Source organism: Microplitis demolitor, chromosome 7 (assembly GCF_026212275.2).
Source record: "Microplitis demolitor isolate Queensland-Clemson2020A chromosome 7, iyMicDemo2.1a, whole genome shotgun sequence".
Classification (NCBI taxonomy): Eukaryota; Metazoa; Arthropoda; class Insecta; order Hymenoptera; family Braconidae; genus Microplitis; species Microplitis demolitor.
In genome coordinates this window covers 22,612,398-22,625,902 of record NC_068551.1, presented here as the reverse complement: position 1 = coordinate 22,625,902, position 13,505 = coordinate 22,612,398, and the positions used below count along the sequence as shown (strand labels likewise).

The 13,505-nt window shown below is 24.6% G+C and overlaps 1 protein-coding gene across 1 annotated transcript; it reads left to right on the top strand.

The window, feature by feature from the left end:
* Nucleotides 1-470: 470 nt before the first annotated feature.
* On the top strand, nucleotides 471-6,967 carry LOC103571935 (uncharacterized). The gene is made up of 6 exons (XM_008550290.2): nucleotides 471-570; nucleotides 3,795-4,154; nucleotides 5,110-5,230; nucleotides 5,454-5,626; nucleotides 6,699-6,793; nucleotides 6,909-6,967. Exons 1-6 carry the CDS (start codon nucleotides 504-506, stop codon nucleotides 6,954-6,956), a joined length of 864 nt encoding a protein of 287 aa, XP_008548512.1. The 5' UTR covers nucleotides 471-503; the 3' UTR covers nucleotides 6,957-6,967.
* The last annotated feature ends 6,538 nt before the right edge of the window (nucleotides 6,968-13,505 follow it).

Here is a 13,505-nt window from a genome sequence, read left to right as displayed (position 1 = left end):
CAAGCTCAGAAATTTCGCGCAAACTCCTGAATTCCCAATTTGTTTGGCCAACTTGCATTGCTCGTCCTAGTAGTTATCAGTACCACTAGTAGTTGCTTGCGTTCCATTCTGTGAGCACGTACTGTTTAATACATATTCGGATTCTATTAAACCAAGTTCAACGTTTATTTATTATTAATAATTTTACATTTAATTCAAATCAATATATTTAAAATTGTAATATTTATAATAATATTTTAGTGATAAAATGTTTAATTAATGGTTCTAACAATAATTTTAAATATACATCTATCATCGAATGATTAATTTTAAATATAAACAAAATTATTAAATAGAAAATGATGAATTACTAATTTAATTAAAAAATAATTATGTTATTAATAAAAATAAATGATTTATTATTTAAATATAGTAATGTAGTTGTAATAAAATTATAAAAATTTATTAAGTTTATAAGTGTTATTGATTGCTCTATAATTAAAAGTTAATATCAGTGAGTGGTAATGGATAACCAGTGGTCATTTTATTTTTCTCTACTTGTTCTTATTGCTAGTTTACTACTAATTAAAAGTAAGTGACATAAAATTATAAAATAATAATAGAAATTGTTTAGCCAAAACTAATTATGTATTTAAAATATTTATAAATACTAATATTTTTAGTCGGATGAAAATAAGTTTTACAAGATTTTTAATTTTTTAGTCAACTCTCGAATAATGCATAATATCCAAGTGTATAGAGTATGAGTTGACTTAGTAAAATCGTGTTTTCTTAAAAGTTACTCCGGGATCGTGAGTATTACTTATCATACTTTTACTTTGATACTCTTGGTTTCAAACGTTATATATTTCGTGGTGAGCTAACTTTATCAAGTCAATATTTATCTATTATATATACTTTAGTCCAAGTTTATGTATAAGTAATAATAAATAAAATATTTTATTTTTGTGTTTAAATTCTAATGAATTGAATCTTTTTTTAAAATGCGGGTACAATAAAAAAAAAAAAAAAAAAAAAAAAGAAAAAAAAATCAAGTTAACTTGTTGATTAAAACTGTTTCAGTTAAATAAATAAACTAATCGATAGTATTGTGAAAAATAAAAATATTAAGGTGATAATAATTCAACAGATATTAAAAAAAATTTTTTTTTTTTTTGTTATTTTTATATTGAATGAATATATTGAGAAAGAGGTAAGCAGCAATTTGAATGTGCATCCATTCGAATAAGGCTGGTTATTGGATGCCAGCAGATTTGAGCTTGTGATTGAGTATTTGATCCCATTGACCGGGTAGTTTAACGGCTAACGGATAACGGCAAACGGATAGGGAACGGAAGTGAGTTTCTCATCATCGTATATACATGTGTATATGTATCTGTATATGCATATATCTTTTATTCAGTAAATATATTAATGGTACATTTATATTTTTTTTTTAAATATATATTCTGTCCAGTAATAGTTTATATTATTAAGAATTAATCTTTTTGTAATACAAAAATAAAGTGATAATTATTTTAGTTATCTTTTTTTAAAATCCCATTGAATTGAATTTCGTATCTTCCTATTATAGTATCCATGATATGCAATAAGAAGAGGCCGTATATATTTGCTCAATCTACCATTTGTTTTATGTAAATCTATACCTTTTGTTAAATACAACGAAAAAAGGGGAAACCCGTTTTAAACTTTTTTTTTGTATAGTCTTTCACCTTTATAACCCGATCAACAATGGCTTCTTCCCCATTGTATTTTCATATATTCTTATTTAGTTAACTACATGAGCATTATAAATTTTACTATTTTCATTTTTAAATCAGATTAGTTTTGTAATTCGTAATTTTTATTTTAATTTGTCATCACAGGGATTAATAACTCTATGAACTTATAAAATAAATATATTAAATCATAGTAAATTTTTCTTTTTATATTGCAATAAAAAAGTATTATGAAATTAAAGTCTTTTTAATTAAATTGAACCGAAAAGAAAAATCAAATAATCAGCATACACAGGACTTTGGTGAAAATATTAAACACCACATCTCTAATGAGTAATAAGTCGTATTAAAAGTAGTAGTGGAAAAACTTTTGAAAGCACTTCAAGGAGGTTGCATTAGCGCTTTCACACGCAATGCTACCGCTAACTACTGGTGTTGACTCTTTTATAACCAGTATATTTATCCATAATTTTATTTATTTATTTACTTACTTTTTTTTTTTTTTTTTTTTTTTTTTTTTTTTTTTTTCCATTACTTTGACTCGTCGGTCGGTTTCTCTGCAACCCCTTTCGCACTTGAGGCAGCGCGTAGAAAATTCACACATCAGACGAATACCACGTACGATTCACCAGCCCATAATTTTCATTACTGCACAAGAAAGCGCTGCTCTAGTGGTTTTATTAAAAAAAAAAAAATCATAATAATAATAATAAGAGAGAGTGAAAAAAGAATAAAGAAAGTAAAGTAAATGATAAAAAAAAAAAAAAAAAAAAAAAAAAAAGTAAATAACAGAAAAAAAATGGCTTAGAGGTTTTTATGCCACACGTCCTGGTATACTTTCGCCTTTACACTTGCATTCTCGTATATACATTTTTGCGTATACATTGAATGCCGGCGGGCCGCAGCGCACTTGAGATTGTCGAGGGTCGGCAACAACTGGAGACGATAAGCCTTTGGTTGTACACGTGCACCTTCAAAGTTCTTTACTTTTTTACCTTTGATGTCAAGTATTTCACGTACGCACAAAGAATTTTTAAAATCAAATAAAAGAAGAACGATGACTGAATTCAAAGCTTATGTGTTATATAATGTTCTTATTTAATTTTTTTTTTCTCATTTTTTCCACATTTCATGTTTCAAATATTATAAAATAAAAGATAGAAGAATAAAGAAACTATGTCGTCATGTTGATTTATAGCTATAAAAGATACAAAAATTTATTGTTGAGTATTTAATTTTCTATAATTCTATTGTATTTTATATTACACGTCAAATTTTTTAATGAAAAATAATTCCGTTTGTAACAAAGAAAAAAATCACGTCGTTGTTGTTGTTATTATTATTATTATTATTATTATTATTATTATTATTATTATTACTATTACCGTTGTGTGGTGTGCATGTGTATGCAGATTATATTAAACAGTATGCATGCAAAAATGACACGTCAACATGTTATGGGGGTCACGATATCCCTCCAAGTGCAAAAAGAATGTAATAGCTTAATTCCGTATTGATCCAAGCAGTAATAGTACCTGCATACTCACAAATGACGATCATGTAACCAGCTGGTACACTGATATAAACTCATTTATCATATAAATTCTTTTAAATAATAATAAATATTATATATATTTTATTAGACATTTACAATAAAATAAAAATTTTATTTAATGAAATAGGTATCGTGAAAATTAATTTTTATATATAAATATTTTTTAATTTAATAAATTTTATAATGAGCTATTTACAATGGTTTATTATTATTGATGAAATTAAAAGTTACTTTATACTGTTCGAACTTGGCTTCAGCGTGCTTAACTCTTCACTTTATTTAAAATCCAAATGTTTGTATTTAACTATAAACAAATACTTAGAAAATTCATAAAAAAAAATTATACCATTTTATTACGCTTTATATGTTCAATAATAAGATGTTACAAATAAATTTATTAATATTCGATAATTAAAATAAATTTAGATTTGCGGTTACTTGAAAACTTAATCATAATATAAAAATGTATATATATATATAGATATAGATATATATTTGTTTTTTATATTGAATGATTTTAGAAGTAGAGCCAGTAAAAATAACATCTGTTGAAATTCCGCGAGTGGTTAGAGCTGGTACAGAAGAACCAACGATTCTTGACTGTAAATATGATTTGGAATCATCGACAACAGCTGCACTCGTTGTCAAATGGTATGTCGACCAGGAGCTTCTATATCAATGGATTCATAACTCAACGCCCAAGGGATCCGATGAATTTTTCAAATTTATCGATGCGACATATAAAGCCAGCAATGATCCAAATACAATGTATAGAGCGGTTAAACTTGTCAGGCCAAGTCATGAACTTTCTGGTAAAATAAGATGTAGTATATCAACTCAAGAGGATGAAACAGATGCTTCCGAAGATATGTTAGTTTATTGTGAGTGTAATTTTTATTAAATACTATTTTTCCATTGCAACATAATGGATTTCATTTATATTCGAGGATAACTTTAACATAACTGAGTAATATAATAAAAGAGCCAAATCAGAGTTACTGATGCTCTGTAAATCTTACATTCACTGTCGACGAGTAGTAGAAATCGAATTTAGTCTGACGATAAAATTAAATACATTATAGTGTATATTTTTTTCCACACTTTATATAATAAATGAATAAAAATAATAATCTAGTTGTTTTAATTAAAAACAAAAGGGATAAAAAAAACAAATAAATTGAAATTGCTGGAATATACATTAGTTACGAAAAGATAAACAAAAAAAAATATCATTCTATAGTGTGTTTATACAAAAAAACAGAACATGTTTGTAACGTGCTGTTGTCACTTGATTTTCTTTTTATGCCGTTTTAATCAATAGAAAAAAGTAATTGACTATGGCGTTAAAACATTATTAAAATCATTTTATCAATAAAAATAACGTTTTTATGATTTCAACAATGAAAACAAATCTTTTTTTTCTTTTGTTCTTTTTTTTTTTTTTTTTCAATTATCGAAAACACAAAGTTTACTTATAAAAGTTTGCCTGCATTTCCATAAATTTTTTTTTATTTTACCTTTCAATGTATATCACAATATTTGTTTTCATGCTTTTGTGATTTTTTTTTTTTTTTTTTTTTTTTTTTTTTATTTTTTTGTCTGACTTTTGAAAAAAAAAGACTACTCTCAGTAGACTGCTCTTAAAGATTGATAGTATACGATACCCATAAAACATCAATTGCAAATGTAGGTTTGCTATCAAAGCAGTTTTACATTTTTTCCATATCTACTTTATATTATTATTTTACTTAAATATTTTGTTTTATTGTTTTTTAGTGTACATGGATAGTTTTTATTTAAATATTATTTATTAATTTAATATTTTTTTTTCTTTAGCCCCAGAAACGGTGTTCCGGTTATCAGATCCAACGATAAATGAAGATTCCACCCAACTAACCACAAAGTGCTTAGCTGAAGACCTTTATCCACTTCCTACGATAAAGCTTTTTCAAGACAAGTAAGTTTTACTGCTTGTTCTTTTTCTTATTTTTCTTTTTAATATTATTATCAGCATTATTATTAAATATACATATACTTTTAAGAATCAATGGGATAATAAATGAAGTGAAACAATCTTATTTATTTAATGAAGCGTATTTTTATAATTCAATAAAAATATATTATTACATTATTTTTTCTACATCACAATTATTTATAATATGTCTAACACATTATTACAGTCAGCCAATAAAAAAACAAAAGCAATATTACAAAAATAAAACGGATGGTCGATACAGTGTCGAGGCCGTTGCAACTTTGTGGATGGACCAAATTAAATTACCTACAACATTTAAATGTGAATTATTTATTAAAGAAGCTAATTATACTTCTATTAAAACATACGTATACAATGGTAAGCAATACGATATTATTATTATTATTATTATTAAATCATGTCCATGTAATTCATATAAAATTTTAGTAAAGTTCAAATTAATTATAATTAAAAATTTTATACAACTATATAATTACGAGTACTGAAAAATGCCAGAAAAAAAAGTATTTAATTACAGGTTCAAGAATTATTTGTTTGTAGAAATTTGACATGTAGTTATAATAACAATGTTATTTTACATAAAAATAATAAACCAATTATTTTATATAAAATATTAACAACAGATTTAAATTTTTATTTTTACTACTCTTCTCACTTGTCAACTACTCAATGTCGTAAATTTAACCCCATCCGGAAGTTGGGAACAGAAATTGTCCCAGGTGAAAATAGCCAGGGAAGTAATAAATCTTGGTTGTAGACTAAAAAGGCAGACGGTAGTCATCTGGACAGTATCTGCTCGCTATATTAATTTTCTTTTATTTTATAAAGTATAAAAATGTACTGTAGTACAATAGATGTGATTTAAAATTATAATATTTTTTTATTTTTAATCGGCCAAGTAAATTAAAAAAAAAAGTTTGTTGATATTGTTGGATGAAAGAACAACCGAAAATCATCTTTAAAATATCTATTAAAATTTATTATTACATTATATCATTTCAGAGAGAGTTAATAATCTTGATCAGTACAAATGTATAATACTCAAAAACTAAACAATAACTAAACGCGAAAGAGATAGAGAAATAGAGAGATAAAGAGAGTTGTCGTATAGTCAAGAACAGGGAAATATATTTCCCACAGGAGAGGAAATAAAAAAATAAAAAGTTTTGTGGCAGTCTTATTGCTGAGCGTAAAACCTTCAATGTGTAATAGGTTAAAGGAGAATGAGTTTATTCGGTTCACTTGATTCAACTCTTTGGCTTTTTTCCTTATCATTCTAACATCAATGTCCGAGTTTTTATTTTATTTTATTTTATTTTATTCCATCATTCCCCTAGGATCAATAAAATCCCAAGCTGCCAACAACAAAGAATTGTACATAAAATTGCCGAGATAACTAAGTAATTGATCGTACTATTTGTGATTCTAGGTGGGTTTGCTCAGTCCAATGTCTCGATACTCTTGATCTCCTTGATTATCGGATTCTTGTTGGTCACCACCACCATCACCACCCAGACGACAACGGTTAGTTTCTGTTAATGAGAATAAAGTCCAAATACTTAAATAAATAGAAAAAAAAAAAAAAATAATAAATAATAAATAATAAATAAATCAATACAAATAATTATTAATTAATTAGCAAATCAACATTATGGTCTACCATTCAATTAATAAGGTAGGTGTATAAATTAATTCTGCACATTTTCATCATCTCATTTTTATAAATATATTTTTAAAATTATTATTTATTTACATGATAAACTCGTAAACATGTGGAAAATGTACGATATATATTTCTTTTATAGATAATTCTTTAAATTATCTATAAATATATAGTTTTGTCATTACTATTATTTAATTTATAATAATCAATATGAAAAATATTTTTTCCACATCACTATGTTAATAAGAAAAAAAAACTATATATATATATATATATATATATTCCGTCGTGAGTATAAATAAATATGTATAATTTCATATTGAATAATAAAATAATTAAAAATAGTGAAAAACTTATTTTCATCACCGCGTAAATGTAATAATTAAAAAATTTTTAATGATATGTGTCAAATTAATAAAATGTGTCACTATTGTTATTATTATTGTAAAAGCAGCTCGATTATGAAAACAAAATTTTTAGTGACTTTTTTATACCTCATAACGAAAGTACAATAAATCATTGAAAATATTAAATTTAATATTTTTAGTTGTGTATGAACTACAGTTTATCGAATACAGGGTAACATATAAAAAATAAATAAATAAATTATTACTTTCTAACGGAAGAAATGTCTCGAACAGTAAAATAAAAATATTAAAAAATTTCTACAATTATCTAATGTTTAATTTTTGAATGCTGTACACATAGATTTTAATTTTTTTAATTAATCAATGTCTGATTACTTTAGTATTTTATTATTTAAAAAATGCCCTTATACAAATACGACCGAGTCTTATAATCAGCTGCTTCGTGAATGGTTCGTACTTACTAAATAATTACTATAAATAAATGAAATTGGTGGAATAACAGTCTGAAAATAAATAAACTATTTGTTATCAATTAAATAATAATTAAATACAGTTATTAAATTAAAATTCACTAAAACATTTTAATGATAGAATAAATAAATCTTTAGAATAAAAAACTTTTTTGTTCTTTCTTGGGCTTAAAAGTTGAAAAAAAAAAAAAAAAAAAAAAAAAAAAAAAAAAAAAAAAAAACGGTATGATATTGAAGCGTAAAACTTTTCTTCTTAAAATCATGACGACTTTTATGAAGCTTTAAATTTTTCTGATTAAAGTAAAGTATGTTTTTCCTGATTAATTTTACACCTACTGAACGTTTGCCTTGTTATTAAATATAGTAAAGATGTAAAGAATATTTCATACCCATTCAAGCCCATGTTTGAGACAGTGAAAAGGATTAAACTAGTGGGAGATTTTAAAAATACATATTAACTTAAGTAAAACTTGGTAAAAAGAAATGAAACAAAAAAAAAAAATTAAAAAAATGAATAAAATGATAAATAGATATAAAAGCGAGAAAAAGAGAGATTATCTTTTGTGATACTGTGATACAATTTCACTTGTGAGCCGGTTGAAAAAAAATTCAATGTTATTCTTTGATTCTCTTATAAAAAAAATTGTTTTAATGGTTTAATAAATTTACTGGTATACTAAAAGAAAATGAATGTTGATTAAAACCGACTGGCTCGTGATAATATTCTCAAAAGTTAAGGTAATAAAAAAAAAAAATCTGAAAAAGTACTTTCAAAACTTTTTGCTGTACTCTTAAATATCTATTCCTAAATTATCTAATTCGCTGTACATTGCTAGATACATAAATAAATAATAAAACAAATGATGATGATGATGAAAATTGAAAAAAAAAAAAAAAATAAATAAATAAATAAATAAATTTATAGTTGTATCTATAGATTAAATATTGTTACGAAACTCTCATAAAAAAAAAATTCACAGTTGTAACGTGTTCTATCATTGTTATTAAATAAGAATTAAATAATAATAATAATACTAATAAACTATTATGTCAACTATTTGCAAAAAAAGTGTATGCGTGTTTGCTACATAAATTTTAATATAAGTTTATCAATATTTTATGAAATTAAATAGTTAGATATATTTGTTGTATGTATATATATATAATATAAATAAAAACTATATAAATTTTATTTTAATTGTAAAAATTAATTATTTAATTTTATATTATCATTGCTATTAATAAATTATAGATAAATCGATGAAAATTATAATTACAATAATTATGCTGTTATTATAAATAATCAATTTATTGTTTATCAAATAATTTAAGAAATATAAAATTATGATTATTATAAATATTGTTATCATTACTAAAATTCAATTTGAACCATAACCTTTTCACTTTTTTCATCATTTCTGTTCATACATTAGTAATACATAAAAAAAAAGTAAATAATACCTTCAATTACTTTTTTTTTTCCTTTTTTTTTTTATCATTAAATACGGAAGTCGTAAGTTAATAGGAAACAACTATTTATTTTATAAAACAGTTAAGGGGTTTAAAAAAATCGTATTTGGTTAAGAACAATAGATATCGGGTTATGAGCTAATATATCATAAATAGATAATTAATATGTAAAGATTTAAAGGTAATTATATTTACTAATTAATATTTAGTAAAAAGTTGAAGGAATTAAATAGCAATCAACGTCAATTAAGAATAGATGATATATTGAGAGTTTTAAATAATTAGGTAAATTTAGTGGTCTTTGAAAGCACAAAGAGGGTTTATTTATCCTTCGGGCGTTTATCGAAACTTTAACATTATTCTCGATGGCGTATGCTAAAGTAGTGGTGCATATACACATACAATCCCTCTCATCACGACAGAATTTCAAAGTAATTTATACAGTCGACGATAAATATCCCCCTACGTGTCACAGTTTTAACTATATATATATAGTAATCTTTAAATATAAAAATATACAATATATATATGAAAGAAAAAGTAGTTTTAATTGACGAACGTGTTTGAAAAATAATAATTTTTTTCCTTAAATTATATGAATCGGTCGTTGTGTTATTATTCGAGCTTAAACAATTCTAGGATATTCAGAAAATTTAATTATATTTCAGATAAGTTTTACCGCTATTCTATTATTTTCAAAAGTTTATGCTGAGTTATAGTTTAAATACCGTTCTTTTTATCATACAAAAACTTTTATAATTTATGCAATCCAACGTGTTACTTTAGATTAATAAGAAAAACATTTATTATCCTTTCTCCTATTGTAGTCTCTCTCTCCTACTATATTATATATATATATATATATATATATATATATATTATTTAGTAAAGTTACTTTGTTTACATTATATTAATTTATTTTAAAAATTTATAAAATTTTTATAATTAAATCTGCGGGTTTAATAAAATTTCATTTACTATCTTATCAACGCATAATTGCCCGATTTGTGCTTTCAACTGAAAACGGAATGCCTTGATAATAATATTCGCCGTGCAATTTAGTGTAGGGTTCAACAACCAAAAGTAGAAGCAAAACCAGAAGCAGAAGCAGAAGCAGAAGTAGAAGCAAAAGCAAAAGTAAAAGCAAGAGGAGAAGCATCACCAGTATCAAGAACGTTATCAAGTATTATCAAAGTAGAGAAGAGAATGGGAGAATTGTACCGCATGTTTCTTGCTGCCTTTCAGGAAACGCTCAGAGAATTCGCTATATTGTCTGACTGGTGATGCTGGTGATACTGGTAATAGTACTGCTAGTACTAGTGTGCTGCTGCTTTTAATCTATATATACTGAAATTCATTTGCTACTGTACGAATTTCCTTTATAAACTATATGCACTATACAATGACAAGCAATTGGCAAACTCAAATTCTACAGTATGTGATTGTTAATTAGGCTCCCCATATATCTATATGCTTTTATAAATGACGTTTGAGTTTAATTTTCATCCTCATTGGCAAGTCCTAAGAGATTCATTACCATGGAAATTAAATATACATGAACTGAAATTTCAAATAAATAGATAAAACCCATGAAACATACATTTACCTACCATATTATTTTTTTTTTTTATACTATATTCAAATATTGAAAATAAAGTCGTTACTTTTTTTAAAAAAAATATTAAAATACAATTTAAAGATTCAATCAATTTTTGTATAATGTGTTCTTTCTTTTTCTTTTTTTTATTTATAGAACTATCTACAGTTTTCCAATAAAATCCATCAAATATTACTTTTTTACTGGTTTTCAATGTTTCAAATTAATGAATAATGTTGAAAAAAAAAAAAAAAAGTTTTAATAAAAATCACATAAAAGATAACACCATTTTTAAAGATAATAATAATAAAATTTATTTACACTATAAAACTTTATAAAACTACAACTAAGCAAGCAACAATTTTCAAAAATTTATGCTCACAGATTTTAGCTTAAAAAAGAGTTGCAGTAGGTTTTAAAAATTTATAAAAAAATTTACTAAATGATTAATTTTTACATTAATTCATGTCCTTTATTTAATTGCGTTTTCATATCTTGCAGATAAAACTCAATAAATAAAGTAAACGCATTTTATAACTTTTTTTGTGCTAGTGAAAAAAAAAACTCGAAAAATTTTTAGTCTGGAAACTCAATTTTAATATAATATACTACATCACTAAATACTTTCACTAGATTATTGTAACATAAACCTTACCGCTAATATATCGTCTAAAGTTATTTTTTTTCTTTAACTTCACTTGTGACAAATATCAAAGACAATACTTGCATTATTCATTGGCACACCTATACATATATTATCACATCAGATTATCAGACTATCACTTTTGCTAGCTTACTAATAATATGAAAACTAACAAAATAAATGATATTATATATATATATTTAAATGGATGTATATTATTATTTTTTACACTTAAATGTAATATGGATATTTTATTTTATTATTTATGGTAATATTAAATTATAAATTAACATACTGAACTGATGAACAGAAATTTTTCCGCACTTACACCAGAAGCATTTAGTGAGCACTTAGAAAAAGTAATTATTTCCCATTACTTTCTCACAAGAGAAAACAGTACTCACTACTGAGCAATTTTAATTTCTAAGAAATATTTATTTTTAATCATTTTTTTTTTTTCATTTTCATGATGATCGTAATTTGTAGCAATGCTGCATAAATTATTTCCGCGTATGCTAATAAAATATATGGTTTTAAATTTATTTTAAATAACTCATTAAAATACCTGGTGTTTTTTTTTTTTTCTATAAATTTCAGTATTTATTCCAAAAGCGGCAATCCATACAAATATATGAAATGATTTAAATTATTTGTACGATTGCCACTCAATACTTAATAAAGTATTGAATTCATAAATTGCAGTTGGTACTATTGTATTGTTTTAAATATATATTAAACTTATACAATCTCAATGTAACCAAATTTTTTTCCCCAATAAACTTAAATTTTATTTTAATAAATTACAATTACTGTACGACTTTTATTTCATTATAACATAATGTGTAATTTTTTTTTATGTTTTTCGATAGACCATGAAAAATCAGACTTACAGGTAAAAGTTTTATTTCGTAACTCTTAATAAATTTTATGTAAGATTTAATACAATTATATTGAATAATGTTAAATGTAGCGTTAAAAGAATAATCCGTAAAAGTCATTATATTGGTAAGAAAATTAATATAATAATGATTCATTGTATGATTGGTGAATAAATTAATATCAAACTGTGACCTTGTTAATTTCACCGGTTAATTTCGTCCTCTCACTTTGCTCTTCTTATCGAGCTCGTAATCAATTGGATGGAAGACATACATATCCATAAAAACACACATTCTATAGATAGGTTGGGCCACTTTCTTACCATGCTTCTGCTAAACTCTCAGCAAAATACTTTGTACATATATATATATATATATATAGATACACATATAAGAATTAATGGAAGCGAATGCCTTTTCACCTTACGGCAAATATGTATGTATATCTGAAACAACGATCATTCTAGCAAGATCTAATCTTACGCATTTAAGCGACACAAACTTATATTTCAACGACATTTTTATATTTCTTTATTTTTTTACAAAGAGACAAATATACATTGTAAATGTATTATATATTTATAGTTATTAATGATTATAATAATAATAAGACTCAGGATATTTTGTAAAAAGTAAAAAAAAATCAATATGTCAATAATACATAATCTGATAATTATAACAACAATAAATGTCATTATTTAAATTAAATAGTAATAATAAAAAATATTTTTGCAATCCTTGTTTATAAATTTGTTTTCCTCTCACCTTTTCTCCCGGATGATTTCCATCACTTTCTCGTCATGTATTCGATTAGTTGTCTCCCTTTCTCCCGATTTACGTTTTCAACCTTTCTCTCCTCCACCTGCATCAGTAATAGTAACATCAACAACAACCCAGACTAACCGGTATAACGTTAGCGTTGGCGTTGATCTTCTCTCTGCTTCTATAATAATAATAATAATAATAATAATAATAATAATAATAATAATAATATGAAATAGTGTAGAACGAAAGGTAAACGTCGAGCTCGTCGTTTACTTATATTTCAGTACAGAGCATCAGTGTGGGGATATCTGGAGCTTCAAGTCAAGTCAACTGAATCGCATACGTTCAATGTAGTATTACATTGAAGGTTCAGTGCGTGAGA